The sequence below is a fragment of the Urocampus carinirostris genome, chromosome 1 (assembly GCF_059441175.1).
Source record: "Urocampus carinirostris isolate Australia breed hairy pipefish chromosome 1, RoL_Ucar_1.0, whole genome shotgun sequence".
Taxonomy (NCBI): Eukaryota; Metazoa; Chordata; class Actinopteri; order Syngnathiformes; family Syngnathidae; genus Urocampus; species Urocampus carinirostris.
Window position 1 is genome coordinate 68,264,606 of NC_142349.1, and position 27,751 is coordinate 68,292,356.

Sequence of the window (27,751 nt, forward strand, 5' to 3'; positions counted from 1 at the left end):
CCAAAGGGTTAACTTTACCTCGACAATACGTAATTACCGACTGGGAGTATACCACAGTAACATCTTCAGATCTGCAAATAATAAAACACACAAACCGCTCGCTTCGTTTGCAACAAAAAAAAACGATACCGAGATAGAGGCTACCGCGGCGAACTCGTTTGACTTGATTGATTTGCCGTTTCGTCATAGTGGGTGTATACCAGATGGTACCCATCATTGACAAATTTGCGTTTTTCCGAACAGATTTTCTTGTACGGCGTACACATCTTGCTTAATTTGTACGGCAAAAACATACAAGTTGACAGGTATGCTATACAAACATATTTCAGCAGGAATTTCAACAAAACAAAAGTTAATATGACATCCGTCACATATATGCAAATAAAGATCATTTTTGGGGAGGTGCGCTTTATTATCTAGTGCTTATAGTGCTGAAAATATGGCGGATTGCCTTCCAGGAGTTCCTTCTTTTGTAACCAGGGTTGGGTAGGGTTACTTTAACTTGATTACTTTCAATGACTTTTGGATTACTCCAATACCAAATATGCTAATAAAAGACAAAAGAAAATGACTAAATTTTGTGCATGCTTGGGGAGTAACGGAATACATGGAACGGCAAAAAGGATGTTGGCAAGCTGTTTGGATTTATTTTCATTTTGTTTCTGTCGCATTTTATGTTCGTTTTGCCGGAGATCAAAGAGATCAAAGAGATCAAAGCCAGGAGAGAAAGCTTACCACGTGTTGTGAGTCATCCTTTTATTCATACTTCTTTTCTTTTGTCTTTTATTAGCATTTTTGGTATTGGAGTAATCCAAAAGTAATTGAAAGTAATCCAGTTAAAGTAACCCTACCCAACCCTGGTCGCATTTTATGATAGTTTTGCCGGAGATCAAAGAGATCAAAGCCAGGAGAGAAAGCTTACCACGTGTTGTGAGTCATAATTGTATTCATATAGTTTCTTTTGTCTTTTATTAGCATATTTGGTATTGGAGTAGTCCAAAAGTAATTGAAAGTAATCCAGTTAAAGTAACCCTACCCAACCCTGGTCGCATTTTATGTTAGTTTTGCCGGAGATCAAAGCCAGGAGAGAAAGCTTACCACGTGTTGTGAGTCATCATTTTATTCATATAGTTTATTTTGTCTTTTATTAGCATATTTGGTATTGGAGTCATCCAAAAGTCATTGAAAGTAATCCAGTCAAAGTAACCCTACCCAACCCTGGTCGCATTTTATGTTAGTTTTGCCGGAGATCAAAGAGATAAAAAGCCAGGAGAGAAAGCTTACCACGTGTTGTGAGTCATCATTTTATTCATATTTAGTTTATTTTTTCTTTTTTTAGCATATTTGGTATTGGAGTCATCCAAAAGTAATTGAAAGTAATCCAGTCAAAGTAACCCTACCCAACCCTAGTCGCATTTTATGTTCGTTTTGCCGGAGATCAAAGAGATCAAAGCCAGGAGAGAAAGCTTACCACGTGTTGTGAGTCATCATTTTATTCATATAGTTTCTTTTGTCTTTTATTAGCATATTTGGTATTGGAGTAGTCCAAAAGTCATTGAAAGTAATTAAGTTAAAGTAACCCTACCCAACCCTGTTTGTAGGTCCGGCTCCATTTTTAGGTACATCCATATGTAGCTGAAAACGAGTCCCCCCACTTCCCCCCTTCAACAAAAACATCCATGTTTTCTCCTCCCTCTTCTTCATTAGCCCCTCACCCACTCAACACAAGGAACCTCCTCTATTATTCTTTTTAATGTCGTCGTCCCTGCGCCTCGGGCGGCCCACTTATTTGTGTTTTGTCGAGAAAGGGAGCGATAAAAAGAGCGAATCGCATCACAGTGCGGAGTTTAGCGTAACTTAGAAGCGCCTCTTTCATCAGCAGCCATATGCCGCCTTGAGTTTTTAATGAAGGGAGGGACGGGGGCCATCGGCGCGTCAAGATACGAGACAAGTGACATCATCTTACTTGGCGACAAAATGTCAGCTATTTTTCTCTCAAACGGTGACATTTCCGAGAATTCCTTTTAGTTGTCGCACAAGTTCAAGTCAAGTCATGTTTATTTGTGACGTCCTTAATCACAAAGAGTCTCAAAGGGCTGCACAGATCAAAGACCAGTGCAAACTACAGATGTTATGACACCATCCCCTGATCTAAAACCTACATGAGGGCAAATAATACATATTATCAACCTAAAATATAGGTTATTCATATGCTATAGAATAGAAGTGTGTTTTAAGCTTAGATTTAAACTTTTCCACTGGGGTCGCAGGTTGAATCTCAGGGGGAAGAGCATTCCACAGCACTGGGGTCCGAATGAAGAACGCTCTTCGACCTCCAGATTTCTTCTTGGCTCTTGGGATCACGAGTAGACCAGCGTTTTCAGAGCGAAGGCTCCGTTCAGGAACATAGGGGGAATTAAATCTGAAAGATATGAAGGAGCAAAACCATGCATGATTTTGTATACTACCAACGGAACCTTAAAATCACATCTTAAGCGAACATGGAGCCAATGCAGGTTAGCTAAAATCGGGGTCATGTGATCAGACTTTCCTGTCTCAGTTAAAAGCCTCGCTGCAGCATTTTGTACCAGCTGAAAGCTCTTGATTTTGGACTTCGGGAGACCAGAGAGTAGCGCATCACAGTAATAAAGAAGGGAAGTAACAAACGCGTGAATTATAATCTCCGCATCCGACTGAGACAGCAAAGGACGAATTTGAGCAATGTTGCGAAGATGGAAAAAAACTGTTGTAGTAATATTCTTAACAAAAATCAAATATGACACCTACATTTTTGACTGAGTCACTCTGGGTGATATTACATTCGTCAATGTTCACATCAGTACACATTCGACAGCATTCAACAAATATGGGGATGTGAAATGCTTTTTGTTAGGATTTGAAAAGGGGTTTCTTTTTTTTTTTTTTTGACTTGTTTTCCAAAAGTGTTAGTACCTCTGAAGAAAGTCGCACTCGATTAAATATGGACAATAATTAGGAAGTGTAATTTAAAACAAAGGACAAGAATTCGATGTATGAATCGGAGTGAAATGAATCTTAGAGGGACTTTAGGTCAAGTGTTATTTATTTGCATAGCCCTTAATCACAAGAGTTCTCAAAGGACTGCACAGGATTACAATGACACCATCCCCTGATCTTAAACCAACATGCGGGCAAGGGAAAACTCAAAACCCAGCACAAGGAAAATAAGAAACCTTGGTTCCAAGTAGTAATCCCCCTTCCAGGATGACCAGGGTGCTATAGATTTAGAACTGGGTAACAGTACACAAAACACAGTGTCAGAACCCAAACAAACAAGGACCCAGACGCGTAACAAGCTTTATTTTAAGGGAATGGGGCACTCATGCGCGTGAACACAAACGCCAGGGATGCGGCGAGACAGGGAAGTCAGAGGCAGAAGAGATTGAGGCTGGACAGAAGAGATGGGATCGATACAGGACACACGGGTAGATACCGGACGGGACAGACGGGATCGATACCGGAGACTGGAGCAAGATACCGAACAAGATGAGAAGGGGTGGGATCGATATAGGATACTGGAGATTGGAGCAAGATACTGGAGAGGACGAGGCAGGCGGGATCGATATCGGATACTGGAGACTGGAGCAAGATACTGGGCAGGAGGAGACAGACGAGATCGATATCGGATACTGGAGACTGGAGCAAGATACCAGACAGGGGGAGACAGACGGGATCGATACCGGAGACGGAGCAAGATACCGGACAGGATGAGACAGACATGATCGATAAAGGATACTGGATATACGAGCAGGATACCGGACAGAGTCAAAACACAAGTCTTGCAAGTGCAGAGGTTTGTTGATGGACTGACAAGGAGGCATTGAGAGCACTGAGTTTAAATAGGAGGGAAGCTAATCAGGCAGCTGGCGCCAAAGGGGCGGGTCCAAGTGAGGGCAATGGGCAACCGTGACACATATTGAACATCAAATACGTCTCGGCACATATCATTGGAAATCTTAAAATTCTGGGATTCAAGATATGCTGATCATTTCAAAATATACTCATCACAGACGCACCACGATCAGTCTGAAACAAGAGACGTGGAAAATGGAGAGAGAGAGAGAGAGAGAGAGAGAGAGAGAGAGAGAGAGAGAGAGAGAGAGAGAGAGAGAGAGAGAGAGAGAGAGAGAGAGAGAGAGAGAGAGAGAGAGAGAGAGAGAGAGAGAGAGAGAGAGAGAGAGAGAGAAAAGAAATATACTAAGGGATAAAGAGGGAGGTGAGAAAGAGAGAAAGGCAAAGCAAGAGAGAGAAAAGGAAAAGAGAGCAAAAGAAGGTAAAAAGAGACAGAGAGATAGAGACAACGAGGATCAAAGAGAGACAGAGAGTGAAAGAGAGATGGATAGAGAGAGAGAGAGAGAGAGAGAGAGAGAGAGAGAGAGAGAGAGAGAGAGAGAGAGAGAGAGAGAGAGAGAGAGAGAGAGAGAGAGAGAGAGAGAGAGAGAGAGAGAGAGAGAGAGAGAGAGAGCAAAAAAGTGAGGAAGAGAGAGAGAGAAAAGAAATATACTAAGGGATAAAGAGGGAGGTGAGAAAGAGAGAAAGGCAAAGCAAGAGAGAGAAAAGGAAAAGAGAGCAAAAGAAGGTAAAAAGAGACAGAGAGATAGAGACAACGAGGATCAAAGAGAGACAGAGAGTGAAAGAGAGATGGATAGAGAGAGAGCAAAAAAGTGAGGAAGAGAGAGTGAGAAAAGAGAAATAGAAAGGGATAAAGAGGGAGGTGAGAAAGAGAGAAAGGGAAAGCAAGAGAGAGAAAAGGAAGAGAGCAAAAGAAGGTAAAAAGAGACAGAGAGATAGAGACAAAGAGGATTAAAGAAAGAGAGACAGAGAGTGAAAGAGAGAGAGATAGAGAGTAAGCGAAAAAGTAAGGAAGAGAGAGAGAGAAAAAAAATACAAGCACAGCGTTTGTGAGAGGCACCTGGCTCCGGTAACATCAAGTGGACATTTTTCAACCTGCAGCTCATTTTTCTCTTGCGCTTCCCTCAGCATTGTCTTGCGGGCCGGATTCAATCCCTTAGCGGACGTGATCCGGCCCGCGGGCCGCATGCTTGACACCACTGCACTCGAGTATAAAGAGTCTTTTTATACAATAGTAACATGGAAACAATTTTTTTTTTAAACACCAATTTTAGGCCAAGAATTTTGGCCCCGTCATAAAAACTTTCCGCACCGAAGAAGACGCGGCTATTTTTTGCATAGAAGAAGAATGAAGTATTTGTGATGTCCCTTCAAATGTCCACTTCATTTCACAATGCTAGCAGTCTAAACTTCGAAACGTTCTTTTTCTTCTTCAACCCACGATTTCCTCCGCTCCTTTTTATTTTCCATTCCTTTTTTTTTTCGTGCGCATCCCTTCATCACTCATGCCCCGCCCACTCCCACCCCCCCTCCCACCCTGATTGGGCCGAAGCTGTTCCGCACATAGCGTAGAGCTCAAAAACTGTATCAGGTTCCTTATGCTGTATTGTTGCTTATCCCCCTTCTTTCTTTCTCTCTCTCTTTCTTTCCCTCCTCTCTTTCTTTCCACATCCCTCACTTCTTCTGTACCTGCTATCTAAAAAGTGCCTATTAATGGTAAGTTGTCCTACGGCGGGCCCCCGGGTGGGCCAGGGTCTCGGGGGGGCGCGGTTCCGTCGGACAGCGAGCGAACGCTTCCGACGTTTTTTTTGTGACATCACTTGCATGACTCGTCTTAGCATTTCACTCCCTTCCCGCTTCATCCCACGCCCGCCATTTTGTAGCATTAGCATTAGCATGATCCCAGGGCTTCACGGCTGCAGCTCCATCCCCGCCTCCCTCCCGGGCTCTTTGTGTTTTTTGTTTTTTTTCTGTGATTGGAAAAATCAGGTTCTTTAGGTTGTACTCAAATTTGTTTGTGTGATGCTTTGCCCACAAAATAAAATTTTAAAAAATCCAAACTCCGCCCCCTCTCACTCCACTACATCCCCTTCCTCCATGTATCTGGGTGTACGATGCCCACCCCACCCCCGCCAACTACATCTGTGCCTCACATTTGCTGGTTTACCATTGTGTAGTAAACAACAATTGAACATTGCTAAGTTATGTGAAAATACTCCAAAATCGGGTGTATTTCAAGCAGAACTTTCACTTCGGGCGCTTTTTTGTATACATATATTTGTGATAACCTCCGATATCTAAAAAATGCTTTCCATAAACACAAGGGCATTTTGCCAGCAAATTAACATCTTATTGCAGGAACACTGGTTGAACTGCATGAACTTTGCAAGAACTTTTCAGCCCCTCGATGTTCCCGCTGCGTCAGGACCAGGACAGGAAACAGGAAGCAGAACCCACTCGCGTAACGTGACTCACAGTTTATTGGGGAGAAGAGAAAGGAGCGCACGCTCGATCCGGAGATTGTTTGTCGCGGGGAGTAGATTGCTCGGAAGGCGGAAATGGTCAAAATCAAACAGATCGTTGCGAGAGCAAAACAGGAGCAAAAACACAGGAAAAACCAATTCACAGGGTGTGACGCTTTGACAAAAAGCGACTCTCAGGACAGCGTTTAAGTTGTGACAAGGAGCGATCTGTCAACAAGTTTAAGCTGGTGTCCACGGGCGGGGCCAATTGGGCGCCCTGGCAACCGTGACAGAAGCTGGCGCCACACGGCGGGGGGGGCCGATTGGGCGCCATGGCAACCGTGACACGCAGATGATTCGGGTAGTCATGACGATCGCGGACGTCAGCTAAACGATGTTCCTCTCGGTCCCGACAATTACAAAGGCACCTCGTCATCTCTTGGAGAAAGAATAAAGCTTTGAAGTGTTAACAGTCTGTACAATAAGATATCATGGTTGCCGTGGTGCCCAATTGGCCCCGCCCGTGTGTGTCATAGTTGCCATGGTACCCAATTGGCCCCTTCGTGTGTGTCATGGTTGCTATGGTGCCCAATTGGCCCGGCCCGTCTGTGTCACGGTTGCCATGGTGCCCAATTGGCCCCGCCCGTGTGGTGCCAGCTGCGGCTCATTGAGAGATTGACTTTCTGTTTATATTTGTCAGCCCGTCAAACGAATTTATGCCCCACAAGACGTGGGTTCTGACCTGGTCCTGTTTTCCTGTGATATCTCCAGTCCGTTATTGTTCCCGTTTATTGTCCTGTTTAATTCCGGGTCCCAGTTTAGTTTCCGTCAGTTTTTGTCCGTTTTATTATTTTCTCCAGTTTTTGTTCCCGTCTAGTTTGTCCTATTAATTTTCGATATCCTGATCCGTTATCTATCCTGTATGTCACTTCCTGTCCGGTATCAACCCCATCTGTCCGATATCAACTCGGGCAATTGGAATCGGTCCGTGGCTTCCGGTCTTTCCTCGCCAGACCGACTTTCTAACGTGCATGACTCCCCATTTCCTGTAAAATAAAAGCTTATGTGAGAACGTCACGCGATTGGGTCCTGTATCTGTTCTGGTTCTGACAGTACTGACAGTTGGGCACCATGGCAACTGCGACACACATGGGCGGGGTCGATTGGGCACCACGGCAACCGTGACACAAATGGGTGGGGCCAATTGGGCACCATGGCAACGGTGACACTCACGAGCAGGGCCAATTGGGCACCATGGCAACCATAACACACAGGGGTGCGGCCAATTGGGCACCACGGCAACCGTGACACTCACGGGCGGGGCCAGTTGAGCACCACAACAAGCCTGACACACACGGGCGCAGCCAATTGGGCACCATGCCAACCGTGACACGCACAAGCGGGGCCAATTGGGCACCATGGCAACCATGACATAAGAAAGTAAAATGATCTCCCTTATGCCCACCCAACACCCCAAAACACGTTAATCACAGACACACACAATGGTTAAAATACAAAAAAATACACTAAATAGTAATAAAAATAAAATTATAATTATGGAAAGGAGCAGAATAACCTTGTGAGGAAAGGCTTATTCACACATAGTAATAACATGAGTATTATTTCAGAACTACGTATCAAACTGGTAGCTCTTCTCACTGATCAGTAAGAAGTACCTCTCAACTTTGAAAAAGTTGAGTACATCCTGGGTAAAATGGAAAAGGGTAGGATTGATGTTTATTTCCGTCAATCGTACTAAATATTTTTTTTTCGTTTTAAACGCTCTTTTCGAAGTTTTCGAATCGTGCTAGCCGAAGAACCATACGGCTGAATCAGGTTGGTAACAGGTTCCGAGACAGATGGACCAGAACCGTCCCACCACATGACTCATCCTCTTACTTAATAGCGATGTGTTGTTGTGACCATCCATCACAAACAGATTACTCGTTTTTTTGGGAGAGTTGTCAGCCAATCCGGGGGCCCGGTGACCTCATGCTGGGCACTAAACCAGATAAGCGGGCCATCTGCGAAGCAGCGTTTACCGCTTCCCAGCATCAGCGTCCACCCGGTCGCCCCGTTCCTGTTCCGTCCCCGCATTGACGCTGACTTCCGGGTCTTTCCGGGTCTTTTTCGCTGTGCAGCAGACGAGAGCCAGAACATGGGCAGCGACACCAGCAGTTTGGTGCAGTCGCACTCGCTGAGGAAACGCGAAACGGCAGACGTGCCCTACCAGAGCGGACAATTGCATCCTGCTATTCGCGTCGCCGACCTGCTGCAGCACATCACGCAAATGAAGTGCGCCGAAGGGTACGGATTCAAGGAGGAGTACGAGGTAGGCCTCATTCGTTGTCCGGAAGCCGGCGTACATGTCCGCATAAGCACTGGGGTTTTTGAAAAGTCCCACAAAAACAATGAATGAATGAAAACTTTATTCGAACATCTAAATATAAACAGAACAAAAACAATACCTCAACAACAAAATAACATTACATAATATGTTCGAAAATGGGTAGTAAAAAGCAAATGCTTATATTACCTAACCCTTCATCTTCCCTATTAAATACACCAATGATAATAACAATAGTGATAATATTAATAATAACAGTTATGATATAACAATAACAACAAAGTTAACTATAGTTGTAAACGCAGTATTTCCAATCTCTCGTATCACTCATACCCCATTTTCTTCATCTCTATTCCGCCAGGAATGGTTTTTTTTTTGTATTTAAATTCGAACACGTGAATAGTTTGACATCGATCTCGTCTTGTAAATTGTTCCAAAGTTTGACTCCGCACACAGACACACTTTTCCTGGTGGTTCTCACCTTTGGGATTATGAATTTACTACAGCCCCTTAAATTATAATTTCCCTCTTTACTAATGAATAATTTATGGATGTTTTCTGGCACTATGTTTTTCTCATCTCATCTCATTAGCCGTACCGCTTATCCTCAGTAGGGTCGCGGGGGGCTGGAGCCCATCCCAGCAATCATTGGGCAGTGGGCAGGGGACACCCTGAACTAGTTGCCAGCCTTAATAGCAGTTGTGAAGTGAAATCATCTTATTTAAATAATTTGGACTGCAGGAATAATATTTGTTTTATATTTTGAACTATTCTGTAGACTTAAAATGTAAAATCCTTCTCGTCTTTTCAAGCCTACCTCTAATAATTAACCTAGTAGTAACATAGTAACAACATAGTAATACCAAACGATGTGCCCATTGCGCTAATTAATAACAAAAAAGTAGCTCTCATCTAGAAAAAGTTCAGAATAGAATAGAATAGAATAGAAAATACCTTTATTGTCATTGTTACAACAAGAGATATAGTGTGACAACAAAATTGGACGTGGCACTCCAGGTCCACATTTTACAGTGAGGATAAAGAAAACAAAGAGATAAAGGAACTAAGAAGATGTTTGTACTGTCCTTGTTGCATAGGCTTTGTTTTCCTCCGCAGGGGGGTGTATGAGGGGGTGAGGGACAGACAGAGATGGCCGGATCCAACTAGATGTTACTGTACACTGTACACACGGTCCAGTGTTTTTTCCCTAATTGCTCAGTCCACGTATTAAATGAATTTGGGAAGTACAGTACAGGTACCTTTGATAGAGACAATTACGTTATCGACAAATGTAAAAGTAAATGTAGAAAAAAAGAATCCACATTTTGGGACAGTTGTTTTCCTTGGATGTAAACAAAAAAATATGAACCAAAAAAAAAAAAAGCAACCTATTTGAAAAAACTAGTGTGTGTCCGGACATGTGCTGCCGCCTCCTTAGTGTTGTGCGCGCCTCTCTTCATCTGCGTTGTTTTTCCGCCTGCTTGTTCCCAGTTGCACTTTTCGAATAAATTGTTAATGTTCCTCCCATCTCTCTCCGCATTTAGTGGCTCTTTTGTTGTCTGTTTTTCTCCGCTTACTGTTTTGTGTCAAAATGCTGCCTTCTTCCCATCACACCCCGTCCCCATATGTCGCCCTCCCTGTCATAAATCAACCAATTTTTGGACAAATCGACACCAAACAGGACACTCGAGACATGGCGGACTTTAGCAGTTGTGTTCGGGCTGATATTGTAAGAAATGAAACAAAAAACAATTCTGTGTTTTTTACTGACAGGGTTCGGACGGGTGCTTGAAATCCTTGAAAATGCTTGAATTTTGATGCTGTGTTTTCAAGGTTTAATAAGGGCTCGGGTTTCAGATAGATAGATAGATACTTTATTCATCCCCGCAGGGGAATTCACATATCCAGCAGCATCCCTGCGCTGGGAACAATACAATAACAAAGCAAACTTTTTAAAATATATACGTTAGAATTTCGACCTAACTAAAGCCCCTCGCACACCTATACCGTTTTGGGGCGGCAGTAGCTCAGGAGGTAGAGCGCTCGTCTTGGAATCAAGGGATCCCAGTTCGAATCCCGGCTTGTCCGTGTTACATGTCGAAGTGTCCTTGGGTAAGACACTGAACCCCTAATACCCCCAATAAGCAGGTTAGCGTCTTACATGGCTGCAAGACAAGGCTGCTATTGGGAAATGTGAAGCACACTGTAAAGCGCTTTGGGAAGTCATTGACTTGAAAAGCGCTATAGAAATGCAGATCATTGTCCAACTCCCAAATATCCGCGTCGCTAATCCGGCCCGCTTGATGATCGGTCGTCCTCCAAAATGCAACTAGTTACTACCCACCTCTGCAACTTATTCCCATTTCAATGCACAAGACACAACCCTAATCCATTCCTTGCATGTGGACCCCACCACCATGCGACACCACGTCCTCAGGTCAATGCCCTTTTCGTCCTTCTCTACTGATGACCGAATCAGTTCTGTTGACTTAATGTTGTCCTATATCTCTCTCTGACCCATGCGCTTTCTTGTGCACTAACTTTGGATCAGATCAACGAGGTAAGACCGCCATTTTTGTCGTTTCTCTCTTGTTTTGTTTCAAAGCCGTGTAAAATGGGACATTAACCGTCATTGGTGCAACCTAAAGGGCATTTACCACAGCAAGTGACCCACCGCGCTGTCACCTTCACCCTCTTCACGCTTTTGATTGATGTACTGTAATCCCTTGCTACACTGCGCTTGCATCTATTTTCTCTCTGCTGTCCACAAAAAGTGAACTGCACCCGTGTGGCCGCGATCTATTATCCCCAACTGCATATTGCTGTGAGCCGCCACCTGCAAAAAGCACCTTCGTTAAGCTGGTGGCTCTTTTTTGCCATCATTTCAACCTAAAACAAACTGCACTTGGGGAGACATAATCCATTATCCCTAATTCCATATTGCTGTAAGTGGGGACCCTCGGGAGCCACTTTCGTTGGTCGGCGTGCCTGACTGGCCCACTCAAGACTAAATGCACGGTTGTGGCCTCGATCCATTATCCTGATTGTCTTTTGCTTCAAGTGGGCGAGAAAATATCATGATTATTGCTGCAAGCGCGAGCCAGACAAAAGGCATTTTTTTGTCAGCCCACTTAAAACGAAATGCACAGTTTTTGGCCCCGATTTACTATCCCGGGTTAGCTATTGCTGAGAATAGGGGACAAAATACCAAATTTATGTCATTGCTTCTATTCTTATTGACTTAAATTAAAAGCACCCGTTTGGCCGCGATCCATTATCCCCAGTTGATGATAAGGGACCAGAAGACAGCCCTTTTGTTGTGAGGCATGCAGTTATGGCCCACTTATCCCGGGTCTTCTATTGCTGAGAGTGGGTGCCAGAAAAGTATGTGTTTTCTGTTCTTTTTCGTACTTTCTGCCTCAAATAAACAGCACTCATGTGGCCACGGACCATTGTCCCCAGTGGACAATTGCTTTAAGCAGGGGCCAGCAGTGGGGTGAGGCTACGGATTTCCGTGTATTGCAACAGGATCTGGTCCTCATCAACCGCGATAAACGAGGGATTACAGTAACGAATGACACGTTTTTGTTTTTTTAACTGTCATGCTTTTCGCCACGCCAATGGCCAAACCGAAAACTTCCTGGTCAGGAGCAAATTATGACATGGTATGGATATATATCTTTGACCAAAATATTTTTTCCCAACCTGCCAGGGGTTGTTACCGAGTTCCCTAAATCTCTTTCCACAAGAATACGCAAGCTTGCACGAATATCAATTTTTAATAAGTATTGAGCCCTTATAGTGGAATCTCCCTTGAGTGAACTGAATCCATGAAGCTTGTTGAAAAACTGAAAAACAATTCTTTTCTTATAGTGCTCAAAACTCTGGAAACTTTTCCCCCTCTACCCAAGCGTCCCTGATTTTTTTTTTAGCAAACGCTTCCTCAAGTGCATGTATCCTTTGGCATGAAAACCAAGGAATATGCGATTGTTTTATTACACATAATAACAATTTTCTCTTACAGTTACTGATAAGCGATAGTCCTACCAATAACTGTGATTTTTGTTCAAACTTCATGCTATTTTTTTTCTATTAAGAAGTTCCACGGATCAATAAGTCTCACAAGCGCCTTTACATTTAAACCAATCAGAGAACTGACTTCTGTTCCCCAGGCGCTGATTGGAGGAATCCGAACGAATCACTCAATCAAATACCCCCTGATAAATGCCGATTGCGAGCAAACCAAAATTAACCAAGTAGTGTCCGAAACGCATGTCCGAGCAATAGATTCACACTGTATATGGATGGATACAATTGTGACATCCACTGTGAGTGCGTAGTAGTGCACGCAAGCAAACTGTTTTATTTTATATATGTACAGTGAAGAAAATAAGTATTTCAACACCCTACTAGTTTGCTTTTTCTTCCACTTAGAAATCATGGAGGGGTGTGAAATTTTCATCGTAGGTGCATGTCCACTGTGAGAGAGATAAACTAAAAAGAAAAATCCAGAAATCACGAGGCATGATTTTTGAACGATTTATTAGTGTGGTATAGCTGCAAATAAGTATTTGAACACCTGAGAAAATAAATGTTAATATTTGGTACAGTAGCCTTTGTTTGCTGTTACAGAAGTCAAACGTTTCCTGGAGTCTTTCACCAGGTTTGCACACACTGCAGTAGGGATCTTGGCCCACTCCTCCACACAGATCTTCTCTAGATCAGTAAGGTTTCCGGGCTGTTGCTGATAAACACGGAGTTTGAGCTCCCTCCAAAGATTTTTGATTGGGTTCAGGTCTGGAGACTGGCTGGGCCATACTAGAACCTTGATATGCTTCTTACAGAGCCACTCCTTGGTTTTCCTGGCTGTGTGCTCCGGGTCGTCGTGTTGGACGACCCAGCCACGACCCATCTTCAATGCTCTGACTGAGGGAAGGAGGTTGGTCCCCAAAATCTCACAATACACCGCCCAGTCATCCTCTCTTTAATGCAGTGCACTCGTCCTGTCCTATATGCAGAAAATCAACCCCAGAGCATGATGCTACCATCCCCATTCTTCTCAGTAGGGATGGTGTTCTTCGGATTGTACTCTTCATTCTTCTTCCTCCAAACCCACTTAGGATAATTATGAGCAAAAAGTTGTATTTTGGTCTCATCTGACCAGAAAACTTTTTCCCATGACTCCCCACGAGGTGATATCTTGCATGGGGCTCCACTCCAGTTGAGATTGACCGTCATGTTTAGCTTCTTCCATTTTCTCACGATTGCTCCAACAGTGGACCTTTTTTCACCAAGCTGCCTGGCAATTGCTCCGTAGCCCTTTCCGGCTTTGTGAAGGTGTACAATTTTGTCTCTGGTGTCTTTGGACAACTCTTTGGTCTTTGCCATGTTACAAGTTAAAATCTTACTGATTGTTTGGTGACTTTGTACAGCTAGCTCTTTTAGGGTCAGAATTGTAGATGATACACAGGTGTTCAAATACTTATTTGCAGCTGTATCACACAAATAAATTGTTAAAAAATCACGCATTGTGATTTCTGGATTTTTCTTTTTAGTTTATCTCTCCCACAGTGGAAATGCACGTACAATTAAATTTTCAGACCCTTTCATGTTTTCCAAATGGGAGAAATAGCAAAATAGCAGGGTGTTCAAATACTTATTTTCCTTACTGTATATATGTAAGGGTCCTACTTCACAAAATGAATACAACAGATTAACTGCAACGAGCAATACCGTATACACTTTCATTTTCCTCTGACCGTCAAGCTTCCTTGCATTGTTTTCAGCAAGATGTCACCCGCTCTGCCGAAATGAGTCACAAGTCGCAACCTTTCTATTTTTAGCGACAGGCCGATAACAGATAAAACGGGGAAGATGATGCAAAACATTTTTTTTTCATGTTTCGCTACTTTGAAAAGTACGACATTCGAAAAGTACGACATTCGAAAACACTTTTCTTTAGTTTTATCATCCACATAAATATGGAAAGTACGCAAAAACCGGGATTAAAACTCATTTTTTTCGGTATTAGAATATAAAAATTAAAGGTCTTCTCATGTGTATTTCAGTAAATATTTGCTAACAATTATGTTATGTTTTGTGTAATTGTACAAATTTATTTGGTAAGATAAAAGTTAAAAACTAGACTATCCCTTTAATTGTAAAAATATTTGAATGACATCACACCAAAAAAAAAAACAAAGAACACTTTAAAGGATATTTTTCAGGTTTTTGATCAGAAAAAGGTGAATGGAAGGCTGTCAATCAAATAGCCATAACTTTAGAATAGTTCATCAAAAATCTTTGACTCTGTCACGACCAGAACTTAATCAGGACCCAAATGCATAACGTTAACCACGAGTTTATTGATAGAAAGAAGAAAGCAGGGCGCGCGCTCCGTTGCTTGCTGGACACGGGAAGCAAGCTGCTCACACAATCGGATTGTGTTCCGAATACGAAACTGGATCTTCCGGAGCGGGAGATGGCGGTGTCGAGGATAGAATAAACAGGTCGATAGCCGGGACAGGAACGTAAACGTGGTCAGGGTCAAAAAACAGGAAGATTAGGAGCGGAAGGGTGGAAAAACGGGTGCAAAAAGCAGGATTGACGGAAGTGGGAGTCAAAGTGCTTGCCTTGTAGAAACAGGTTTGCTGACGGACTGACAAGAGGCGAGTGAAAGGACGGAGCTCAAGTAGGACGGGGAACCAATCGGAAAGCCAAACGAGCGGGCATTGGTGAAACTAATCAGTCATCATGACAGACTATGCTATCATTATAAAGCTCTTTACTCATTGATACCAAAAACCCGAATTTGATATTTGCCTCACGGTGACTCATATCGGTAGATCAGGTCACATATGAAGAATATTTTTGTAGGTGCTTGCAACGCTGCCACGTTTCACCTCCCTCCTCCCTATCTTTGTTCGCAGCGCTTCTTCGAGGGACAGTCGGCGCCGTGGGACTCCGCCAAGAAGGACGAGAACCGCATGAAGAACCGATACGGGAACATTATTGCATGTGCGTACTGCGCCACTCCACGGCCATTTTTTTCTTCCCCCTTTCCTTCGCCGGTTGATTTATCGCGGCCACATTTGCGATACGATACGGGAAGCAAAAGAGTTTTATTATCAGCAAAGCCGAAGCAGCTTTGACCTTTCTGCTCCACGGTTACGTATTTATCTTCCCGCTTGCTATGGCGAAGGTACCAGCACAATATGGTTGTTATTAAATCGGGGTTCTTGTAGCCGTCGATTCGAGGAGCGTTTTCAAGCATGAAATCCACGACGTGTTGGCAAAGTCACCAAAGAAATAACTCCAAGTTATTGAAGACAGAGTTATGATAGTAGAGGGCATTATGGGAATATTTGAATTTAATTAAATACCTTTATTGTCATTATACAAGTACAGACGCTCCCCTACTTACGACCATTCGACTTTTATAAAACGGTAGATACGAACATTTTATGTCAAGAAACAGTGTGTAATATTCAGGGTTGGGTAGGGTTACTTTAACTGGATTACTTTCAATGACTTTTGGATTACTCCAATACCAAATATGCTAAGAAAAGACAAAAGAAACTAAATATGAATGAAATTACTAAATTTTGTGCAGGCTAGGGGAGTAACTGAATACATGGAGGGGCAAAAATGATGTCGGCAAGTTGTTTGGATTTATTTTCATTTTGTTTCTGTCGCATTTTATGTTAGTTTTGCCGGAGATCAAAGAGATCAAAGCCAGGAGAGAAAGCTTACCACGGGTTGTGAGTCATCATTTTATTCATATTTAGTTTCTTTTGTCTTTTATTAGCATATTTGGTATTGGAGTAATCTAAAAGTCATTGAAAGTAATCCAGTTAAAGTAACCCTACCCAACCCTGGTCGCATTTTATGTTAGTTTTGCCGGAGATCAAAGAGATCAAAGCCAGGAGAGAAAGTTTACCACGTGTTGTGAGTCATCATTTTATTCATATTTAGTTTATTTTGTCTTTTATTAGCATATTTGGTATTGGAGTAATCCAAAAGTAATTGAAAGTAATCAAGTTAAAGGAACCCTACCCAACCCTGGTCATTTAGACGAAAACCAGTGCCACAGATTACAGCGTAGCAGCAAGATGCCAGACAAACATGGTGACAACTTGTACGTAGGAATTCCACTATGTACACTCATGTAAATTTATAATCATATAAATAATACGTATCAAAACTGGGACAAAAGCAAATATTGTATGAATTTTTTACATTTACCAGAATAATTAGTAGCCATGATATACAGACGCTCCCCTACTTACGACCATTCGAGTTACGAAAAACGGCAGATACGAACATTTTTTTCGGGATGTTGAAAAATATCCGGACATTGCTTTAGGTTGGATTTTGTATTGTGTGCACTTTTTTTCCGAGTACAGGACATTTCTTCAGTGCTTCTTTCTGCTGCTACCAGCGTGTGGCGCTGTGAGGGGTCACCCAGCATCCAAGAAGAAATCCGCTTCCTCTTCCTAGTTCGTGTGTAAACATTCTATACTGTATCTCCAGCGCTCTAAGAACTTTGACATTTTTATTGTTTAATATCTCGCGCATCCATTACATACGGTTGGTGTGAAGTGTTAAGAAGAGGCGAGTCCTTTCTTTTGAAATGAAAGTGGAATAAGAAAGCTTGATGCGGTTGAGAAAATAGTTGGATCGCTTTTATTCAGCCACTTTTTACCACAGAGGAGGAAGTCGCCTAACTCTTGAAGCTCATCTTCCAAAAGTCAGTTAAATTTCACTTTATTTATCTTTATAGAGCATATTCTTTTATGAAATGGTTATTTTTCAGTACAAAACATTCTAGGTTACTTATACAAACCTTAAACAAACAAAATATCGCACTGAAGCAACTTATGAACAAACTCAACTTTGTCGAATGGTCGTAAGTAGGGGAGCGTCTGTAGTACTATTTTTTGTGGTATTTATCATTCTTTTCGGAATTAGAGCAGATGAATATATTCAGTCCCTGTTCTTGAGATCTAAATTTGATGACTCAAGAGGTCGAGCGCTCGTCTTGGGGCCGAGAGGTCCCAGGTTCGATTCCCAGCTCTTCCAGGTTAAATATCGAAGTTTTCTTGGGCAAAACCCTGAATCCCTAAAGCCCACTATAAGCAGGTAGTTTTCCTTGCATGGCAATGGGTGGTATCAGTGTGTGAGAGTGTGTGCAAATGGGTAAGTGTGAAGCGCATTGTAAAGCGCTTCGGGAGGTCTTCAGTGACTTGAAAAGCGCTATATAAATGCAAACCATTATATTTTTTCACACAGTGTTACTAACTTCAATAAAACATTGCAAGCATGGGTGGGGTGGATACGCCAAACTGCATGAGAGATCATTTGATTTTGGGCAATTTTGCTCAATCCTCAAAAATAATGTTTTTTTTAAACCGGACATTTGCTCCCTCCTCCTCCCTATCACATACCTGTCAACCTCCATGGCTCCATGCCCTTACAAAATGTCGTATTTTCCCTTAAAAAATACAAAATAATCTTACACCATATTTTTTTTCAAACGTGTTTATTTATGTACTTCAACATGTTATATTCTACATGTGTTTCTTTATATCATATATATCGTTAATTAACCTTTTGTTGCGAGATACTGAGTTGCTCGACATGAATGAGGTTTATTATGAAAAAAAGGTCAAAAATGAAGTCGCTTGGACGTTCACCGTAGAAGGAAAAAAGACATGCAAATAGAATTAAGTAGAATAATACATTTTCTTATTCAAATTATTAATTCATTTTCTGGATTAAATTATTGTGGGTAATATACTGATTAAAGGGATAACCACAAACCTGTCTTTTTTCATTTTCTCCTTTTATACTTCCTTTTTTTCTTAACTTCTTTATACAACAATAATGATTCGTAATATAATGCATTAAAGCAAGTGAGCCAGCTCTCTTTAATGAGTTGAGCCGAAAAAGCCGTTTCTTTAAAAAGAGACGGACTTCCTTTCACTACATAACTACCACATGAAATCCGAGGCGGCGGACGCATGCGCACATTAGCATTAAACCGCTCCTTCGTTTGCAACGAAATAAAAAACAATACTGAGATAGAGGCTACCGCGGCTAACTCGATTGATTTGCCGTTTGGTGAGAGTCGGTGTGTACCGGATGGTACCCATAATAGACAAATTTGCGTTTTTCCGTAAGGATTTCCTCGTACGTGGTGCTCGTCTTAAAATACATAATAAACCTACTTTGTACGGCAAAAACGTACAGGTTGACAGGTATGTTAATCGGCGTGTGGTGGCCTGGTTAATTTCATTAATTCCACGCCGCTCTCTTCTTCCTCCCTGCCTCTTTTTCCAGATGATCACTCGCGTGTCAGGCTGCAAGCCCTGGAGGGCGAACAGAGCTCCGATTACATTAATGCAAATTACGTCGATGTAAGTATACACGCGCACCAGCCGACACGAAAAGGTCACCGCGCATCCTTGTGGCGGTGGGGCCAGGGAAGGGCCCCCGCGTCGCCGTCACGGGGGCCCTGAGGGAAAAGGACCGGTCGGCATACTGTAGTGAGATGCCGTATCAGTGTGTGCTTAAATTAAGAGCGATAAAGATCACAGGATGACAGCGCTCGGATTGAAGAGAGGAGAGCAAACACATGCTAGGGAAAGAAGGGCGTGGTACTATATAGGTCAGGGGGTGGGCAACTATTTGGAGGTGAGGGCCGCATGGGTTAAAAATGTGGCCAAGGTGCCAAACTTGGAGAACTACTCATAAAGATGCATGCAAGCATCTAAAGTGGATGGATGGATGGATGGTGTGAGAGATATACAAGATATAAACTCTCTGTTGGCAGAATTACCGTATTTTCCGCACTATAAGGCGCACCTAAAAGCCTTTATTTTTTTCAAAAGCTGACCATGCGCCTTATAATACAGTGCGCCTTATTTATGGAACAAAATTAATTCGCAAAGCCTTGCAACTAACTTGCAGCCGCCGACTAGATTTTCCCCCGAACGCCAAGTAGTACGCGGTGGATGCTGGGATTTATTTACCGGCGTTTCATTGGCTAACCAATGTGTCAATCATCATTTGAATCGATCACTATTGGCTAAAGTTATTCGGAGGTCAAGGGGTGGATCCTTTTTATCATTTACAGGCTGGCATTGGCTTGAACGGCAAAACAAAGCCTGCAATTGGCCGAAAAAGATGAATGCGTAAAGCATTTTTTTACTATTTTGTATTTGTAAATATTTTATTCTCCTGGATTTACTAAACTCACGGATATAAGAGGACCACGGCTGCACATTATTATGAACACAACGACTTCGGTGAGCTACTCCGGCTATATATCTAGTTTCAGACTGAACTCGATGTTTCTGTGATAAGTGGTGCAGATAATGGATGGAATGGAGTGTCTATTTTTAAATTCAACTCAATTCCAAGTGTTTATTGTCATATATACAGTAAAGTTGCGAGCGAAAAAGAAAATAGAAACTAAGGAATGGTTGGCATTTCTTGAATCCCAAGACTTTAACCTTCCGAATGATGGAACGATGCATTTGAGTGACATCGTACGCACACCGCATCCGCACGTGTTCTCGACACGTATTTGCGTCTTTGCAAGCTTTGGGAATGTTTAGGGTATAATAAGTTGGACTGAACTATCTGACTGTTTTGTCGACGTTCCCATTGTAGCGCCTTATAATTCGGTGCGTCTTATGTATGTCAAAAATAGGACCAAAAAATATTTTTTCGGGGTGCGCCCTATAACCCGGTGCGCCTTATAGTGCGGAAAATACAGTACTCAGATGAAAACACTCATTTAGGTTTAAATCTCCCTCGCAAATGAAGCGTGGACGACCGAGAAGCCATCTTCCCCCAGTAACCCAGCCGTACACGCCCACTCCGTCAGAAGGCGTTTTATTTTGACACATAAGCGCGTCTTCACAATAAAATGAAATACAATTGAGAAATGTATTTACAAAGAAAATGGAATGAGACTGATCTTTGAAACGTGACCATGTGTATGTGTGTGATGATAGTTTTTATATTCCTAAATATAAAAACAGGTTAGGGGCAGCACGGCGGCGCAGTGGTTAGCGCATGTGCGGAACAGTTCATGTCTTGGGAACCTCCTGCGTGGGTTCAAATCCAGCTCCAGACTTCCTGTGCGGAGTTTGTATGTTCTCCCCGTGCTTGCGTGGGTTTCCTCCGGGCACTCCAGTTTCCTCCCACATTCCAAAAACATGCATTTCAGGTGAATTGGCTGGTCCAAATTGTCCCTAGGTGTGAATGAGCGAGCGAGTTGTCTGTCCCCGTGTGCCCTGCGATTGGCTGGCAACCAGTTCAGGGTGTCCCCTACCCACTGCCCGATGATTACTGGGATGGGCTCCAGCACCCCCGCGACCCTTCTGAGGATAAGCGGTGCAGCTGATGAGATGAGATGAGAAAAACAGGTTAATTCCATAGCATGAAAGTCTGTGAAAAACACATCCATAAACAGTCAACTTTACAATGGATGGATGGACGGATGGACGGACGGATACTTTATTCATTCCCGTAGGGAAATTCACACTCCCAGCAGTATCCTTTGGTTGTTTATTAACAGATTAACAGGATGGCCTCGGGGTGCTGTGTTGTAGTTTAGCAACAGCGGAGTGGATGACGTCACACGCAAGGCCAAAAGTTCGACGTCCCTGCAGCAGATGGAAATCGTTGTCCCCAGGGTTACACCACCTCGTATTCACCTAGATAGCGAGTCCACCTCCTCTCCGCTTCCCGCAGTGTTTTGTGTCTTTGTTTGAAGCTGGGTAGCTCCGGGTAGCTCCACGTTAGCGTCCGGGATACTAGACGTGAGCCACGTTCCCGCAAAACACAGCAAACTGCACTCCCTGTAGGCTTTGATGTTCTTCACCAGCGCAGCCAGTTCGTCGGTCTTCTTTGGTAGAGTTGACATTTACCATGATTACGGACAGTACCGAAGACTTCTAAACGCCGCTAGCCGCTTAGCCTTAGCTCCGGCTCTGCATCCACGATAGGGCCCCCTCATCACGCCGGCACGAGAATTCTTCAGGACAAGTGGTTGATTCCTCGAATAAACACATTTTTGTGTGTTCAAACCCATAACGATAGGATAGAAAGTCATCCAAAGTGTAGTTGTCAAACGGGACGAAAAACACCAAAGACAGAAGCTGACACTTATTTTGTTTTCCCTATCTGTTTCTGGGAACTCACCATTTTATGCGGTGTGCAATGTGAGCCTGGCTTTTCGAATTTGGCATCTCAGCACTTAGTCCGGTCTCCCGGCACATCGTTTACGAGGCGTTAAAGGAGTTACTCAGCGAGACACCTAACCGGCTTACGTGCCCCGATTCCCCGCTAATAGCCCGGTGATGTACCTGCCCCCCCCTCATTTGTAAACCCTCGTTACCCCTCCCTCATTCCGCATCAATTCATAATGCAAGGTGCGCCTTCAATTATTTACCTTTAGCCGCTATTGGTTTTATGGTCCATTATGCTGCATCCTACAAAGCCCAGGCCCACTTAAAGTCGACAACGCGCATAATCAAGGGAGGGGGGCCAGGGGGCGTTCTGACAGACGGCTAACAATGTTCTGTTTTTTTTGCTTGTAACTCTTTAACTCATCAAAACACGGCAGTAAAAAGCCTGTGCCGCCAACATCCCCGCTGCTTTTGATATTGCGTGCAAGGCGGCGGATGATAATGAAGATGGGGTTCACGAGCCCCCCTCCCCGAGAAACACGTGGAGTCATTAGGTTAAGAGAGTGCGTCCTCACCCTGATTTGCATGCATAGCGGCAAACGCTAAAGCACTCAGGTTTAACCGAGCGTGCTGGTGATTAGTATTTTATGTTCTGATGAATGCAAAAACATGTTCTGGGATCGACTCTTCACCTGAGGCATGTGAACGCCTGCATGGACCAACTGGCAGAGATGGGAAGTCATAGACTTTCTGGACTAGTTTACAGGCTGGGGGCGTCGCTGCTGTCATACACTTTCTGGACACATTTTTTAACATGTTACCTAGTGTTTACTATGTTTGTTTGTGTTTGATTACCACTTGAGAGGTCCTTTCTCAAGGTTTCTCTTTTTCCTCACGCTGAGGTTTTGAGTTGTTCCTTGCCTGCGTGTTGGTTTAAGATCAGGTAATTGTAATCCTGTGCAATCCTTTGAGACATTTTTGTGATTAAGGGCTATATAAATAAATGTGACTTAACTTGATTAGCATTAGCAAAGCCAGAGGTTTAACTTTTTTTTTTTGCATGGAAAATGGTCCTTTTTTATAAAGTTAGCTTTTGTAGGTGATTACAGTTGGTTCTGTGGGGTTTTTTGTCCAAACAGTGAACATTATTTAATGAGCTCCCATGTAAGAGATTATTTAACAATGTACAGCCAAAACTCGCGATAATGCAGTTTTCACGGTCTTGCTATTTCACTGATTAGCATAGCTTTGTGTTCTGCATTGGTTGGCGAAAAGGGTGTTTTAGCTTGTTTTTTTAGTTGTTTGTCAATAAATGTAGTAGGAAATATATTTTTATTGTTGAATGTTATTCTTGTTTAGTCCATGAGGTGGCACACATTAATTTGTATAAAGGTAGGAACATGTGGTCAGACAGGTATCTGACCCTAAAAGGTCTAACTGTTTTGACCACTGCGCTAGTACGCTATGCTAAGATGCTACACTAGCACGCTACGCTAGGACGCTGCGCTAGCACACTGCGCTAGCATACTACGCCAGGCTAGTTTGTTGATTTCTTGGACTTCTGTTTCTGTTGTATTCAGAATTTGCAGGACATTAGGTACAATAATCAGCACGGCGGTGCAGTGGTTAGCATGTGTGCAGCACAGTTCTGAGGTCCTGTGATCGAAACTCCTGTGTGGAGTTTGCATGTTCTCCCCGTGCTTGCATGGGTTTCCTCCGGGCACTCCGGTTTCTTCTAACATTCAAAATACATGCATGTCAGGATGATTGGCCGGTCCAAATTGTCCCTAGGTGTGAATGAGCGAGCGAATTGTCTGTCTCTGTGTGCCCTGCGACTGGCTGGCAACCGGTTCAACCCCTGCCCACTGCTCGAAGATGGCTGGGATGGGCTCCTGCACCCCCGCGACCCTACTGAGGATAAGAGGTGCAGATAATGGATGGATGGATGGATAAGTACATTAAAAACAATTGTTTTAGTTGAGCAGAAGACCGCTCCAAGCGTCATTACTTACAGCTAACTTCATAACAATAATAATTATCCCCAGTCACTTCAGGAAACATCTAGCCACGCTCTAAGAGCGTTAGCCTAACTAACCGGCAGGGTTGGGTTGGGTTACTTTAACTGGATTACTTTCAATTACTTTTGGATGACTCCAATACCAAATGGGGCTTGGAATACATGGAACGGCAAAAATGATGTTTTATTTTCATTTCGTTTCTGTCGCATTTTATGTTAGTTTTGCCGGAGATCAAAGAGATCAAAGCCAGGAGAGAAAGCTTACTACGTGTTGTGAGTCATCATTTTATTCATATTTAGTTCCTCATCTCATCTCATCTCATCTCATTAGCTACTCCGCTTATCCTCAGTAGGGTCGCGGGGGTGCTGGAGCCCATCCCAGCAATCATCGGGCAGTGGGCAGGGGACACCCTGAACTGGTTGCCAGCCAATTGCTGGGCACACGGGGACAGACAACTCGCTCGCTCATTCAGACCTAGGGACAATGTGGACCGGACAATCCACCTAAAATGCATGTCTTTGGAATTTGGGAGGAAACCGGAGTGCCCGGAGGAAACCCACGCAAGCACGGAGAGAACATACAAACTCCGCACAGTAAGTCCGGTAGCTGGATTTGAACCCACACAGGAGGTTCCCAAGACCTTAGAACTGTGCCGCACACGCGCTAACCACTGCGCCGCCGTGCTGCCCATATTTAGTTCCTTTTGTCTTTTATGAGCAAATTTGGTATTGGAGTAATCCAAAAGTCATTGAAAGTAATCCAGTTAAACTAACCCTACCCCAACCCTGCTCACTCGACAAGCATCAATAGCCGCCTGACAGGACGTCACACGAAATCCCCAAAACTGCACCAAAAGGAGTGGTTAGTAAAAGAAGAAAGCGGGAAATTCAGGGCTCAATGGAACATGAGGGAGAATTTTGACCATGATGATGGAGGAAAGATGGCTTTAAGTCCTCCTGATGTTTTTGTTTCCCGCTCGGCGTCTCCGGGGAGCGGACAAGGAATCGGGCAAGCGCGATTTGAAGGGATTAGCGTAATCCCGCCGAATGGAAGCCTGTCGCGAAGACGCTGTTAGTCGTATCGCGGGGATTATCCACACTTTGGCGATATCGGCGTTAAGATAAAAACAACTTTTTATTTTATCTTTTGTGGTTTTTTTGATGCCATTTTCTGATGTTGTCTTTTTTGTTTGATTTACAGGGTTACCACAGGCCAAATCACTACATCGCCACTCAAGGTAAGACGATGATCCGGGCTCGTCTAAATGGCTGGGTTTTTAAATGAATAGCACTCTCATCGAAAAGTTAAGTACCAAAAAATAGGAGAAAATAACCTCGAAAAGGGAGTTAAATATTTAGATCAGACCTGCAGATGACCTATACCAGGGGTCAATCACCTTTTTGGCCATAATAGCCTAAATATATATATATATACCGTATTTTCCGCACTATAAGGCGCACCGGGTTATAGGGCGCACCCCGAAAAAATAGTTTTTGGTCCTATATATTCCATAGATAAGGCGCACCGGATTATAAGGCGCAACAACGGGAACGTCGACAAAACAGTCGGATAGTTCAGTCCAAATTATTACCCCCTTAACATTCCCAAAGCTTGCAAAGAAGCAAATACGTGTCGTAGACACGTGCGGATGCGGTGTCCGTACGATGTCACTCAAATGCATCGTTCCAAATATCATTCGGAAGGTTAAAGTCTTGGGATTCCAAAAAAATGCCAACCATTCCTTAGTTTCTATTTTCTTTTTCGCTCGCAACTTTACCGTGCATATGACAATAAACACTTGGAATTGAGTTTAATTTAAAAATAGACACTCCATTCCATCCATTATCTGCACCGCTTATCACAGAAACATCGAGTTCAGTCTGAAACAAGATTCAGGGAAAATATATAGCCGGAGTAGCTCACCAAAGTCGTTGTGTTCAATAATAATGTGCAACTTATATCCGTGAGTGTAGTAAATCCAGGAGAGTTTTACAAATATAAAATGGTAAAACATGTTTCCTCTATGCCGTAGACAACCAGACTTGCTATTCACAATATTGCAGGCTTTGTTTTGCCGCTTTAGCCTATGCCAGCCTGTAAATGATAAAAAGGATCTGGCCCCTTTACCTCCGAATAACTTTAGCCAATAGTGATCGATTTAAATGATGATTGACACATTGGTTAGCCGATAGAACGCCGGTAAATAAATCCCAGCATACACCGCAGACTACTTGGCGTTGGCGGGGGAAAATCTAGTCGGCGGCTGCTGCATTAGTTGCAAGACTTTGCGACTTAATATTGATCCATAAATAAGGCGCACTGTATTATAAGGCGCATGGTCAGCTTTTGAAAAAAATAAAGGCTTTTAGGTGCGCCTTATAGTGCGGAAAATACGGTATACATATATTAAATCATGCATTGTGATTTCTGGATTTTTCTTTTTAGTTTATCTCTCACAGTGGAAATGCACCCCTCCATGATTTCCAAGTGGGATAAATAAATAGCAGGGTGTTCAAATACTTAATCTCTTCTTTATATATATATATATATATATATATATATATATATATATATATATATATATATATATATATATATATATATATATATATATATTTGACAAAGACATCCATTATAATATTTTAGACAAAACTGCCAAACTAAGCTCTCCAGACAAAAGCTATTTTTTTCAGCACATTTAATTTCTCTGTGTGACGTTAGCTGATAAAAGTTTTAAAATAATAATAATGTCAGACCCTTTGTCCCATATCAACAAACATACAACTTATCTCCTTCCACAGTTACTTAAGATTGTATTTTGACCCGAAGGCTCATTTTGTTCTTCTTTTTTAATGGTTTCAAAATAAGGTGCAAGCAGAAGTCCTTTGTAATTATGTCACAAAAACCTACAAACAAATGTTTATGAATGTATTTCTCTTCAGTGAGTAAACACGCGTGAAAGAGAAGGGAGCGTGCTCAGCATACAACTAGTCTCCTTCCACAGTTACTTAGGATTGTATTTTCACCCTCAGGCTCATTTTGTTCTTCATTTTTTGATGGTTTCAAAATAAGGTGCAAGCAGAGTTCTTTTGTAATTATGTCACAAAAACCTACAAACGAAAAGTTTATGACATGAAATGAATGCATTTCTCTTCAGCGAGTAAACGCGTGTGAAAGAGAGGGGAGTGTGCTGTCTTGCGTAGCTCAGCACACCCCTACCGCTCACCCAATCAAATTGTTCTGTGTGCTTGGCTAGGTTTTGTTGGTGATTACAGTTTGTTGTGCAGGTTTTTTTTTCATTAAGTGTCTAAACAGTGAACATACATTATTTAATGAGCTCCCATGTAATTATTTAACAATGTAGAGCCAAAACGGGGTCTGTTGGTGTGACACCTTGACTGTAAACTGTAGGTAAGACTGTGCCTTTTATATACTGGACTGAACGGTGCGTATGATTATAGTAGCTTTTGCTGTGTACACACCAAACCTGACATTGAGCTCTCTCAAGTTGGAACGCTACGGAAGAATTCACACAAGTCGCATTTTATCACCAAGCCATATGTACTCATGAAAAGAGCCATATATGGATCCCGAGCCTTAGGTTCCTGACCGCTGGCCTTCACTATTCCATAGGCTCACTTTTGTGTACACACATCTCAGAAGTTCCCAATAACTGTTTGTTTTGCACGGGTTGTTATTTATACTCTGGTGAGACGTATGTGAATAGATGAATAAAGTATCTATCTATCTATCTATCGGTGTAACAAAAACACTTTATTGCTGGGTGGAAACATATGTTGGCCTGGAGAGGAATAGGCGCCACCAGGCGTT

At 42.8% G+C, this 27,751-nt stretch overlaps 1 protein-coding gene across 1 annotated transcript in view; it reads left to right on the forward strand.

The window, feature by feature from the left end:
* The window catches only part of LOC148376640 (receptor-type tyrosine-protein phosphatase mu), a 366,093-nt gene that overhangs the window by 278,998 nt on the left and 59,344 nt on the right, over nt 1-27,751 (forward strand). The window contains exons 20-23 of the mRNA XM_088349733.1: nt 8,495-8,685; nt 15,630-15,717; nt 19,042-19,118; nt 25,121-25,157. Coding sequence (XP_088205859.1) covers nt 8,495-8,685; nt 15,630-15,717; nt 19,042-19,118; nt 25,121-25,157 — 393 coding nt within the window. The remainder of the gene's footprint in view (nt 1-8,494; nt 8,686-15,629; nt 15,718-19,041; nt 19,119-25,120; nt 25,158-27,751) is intronic.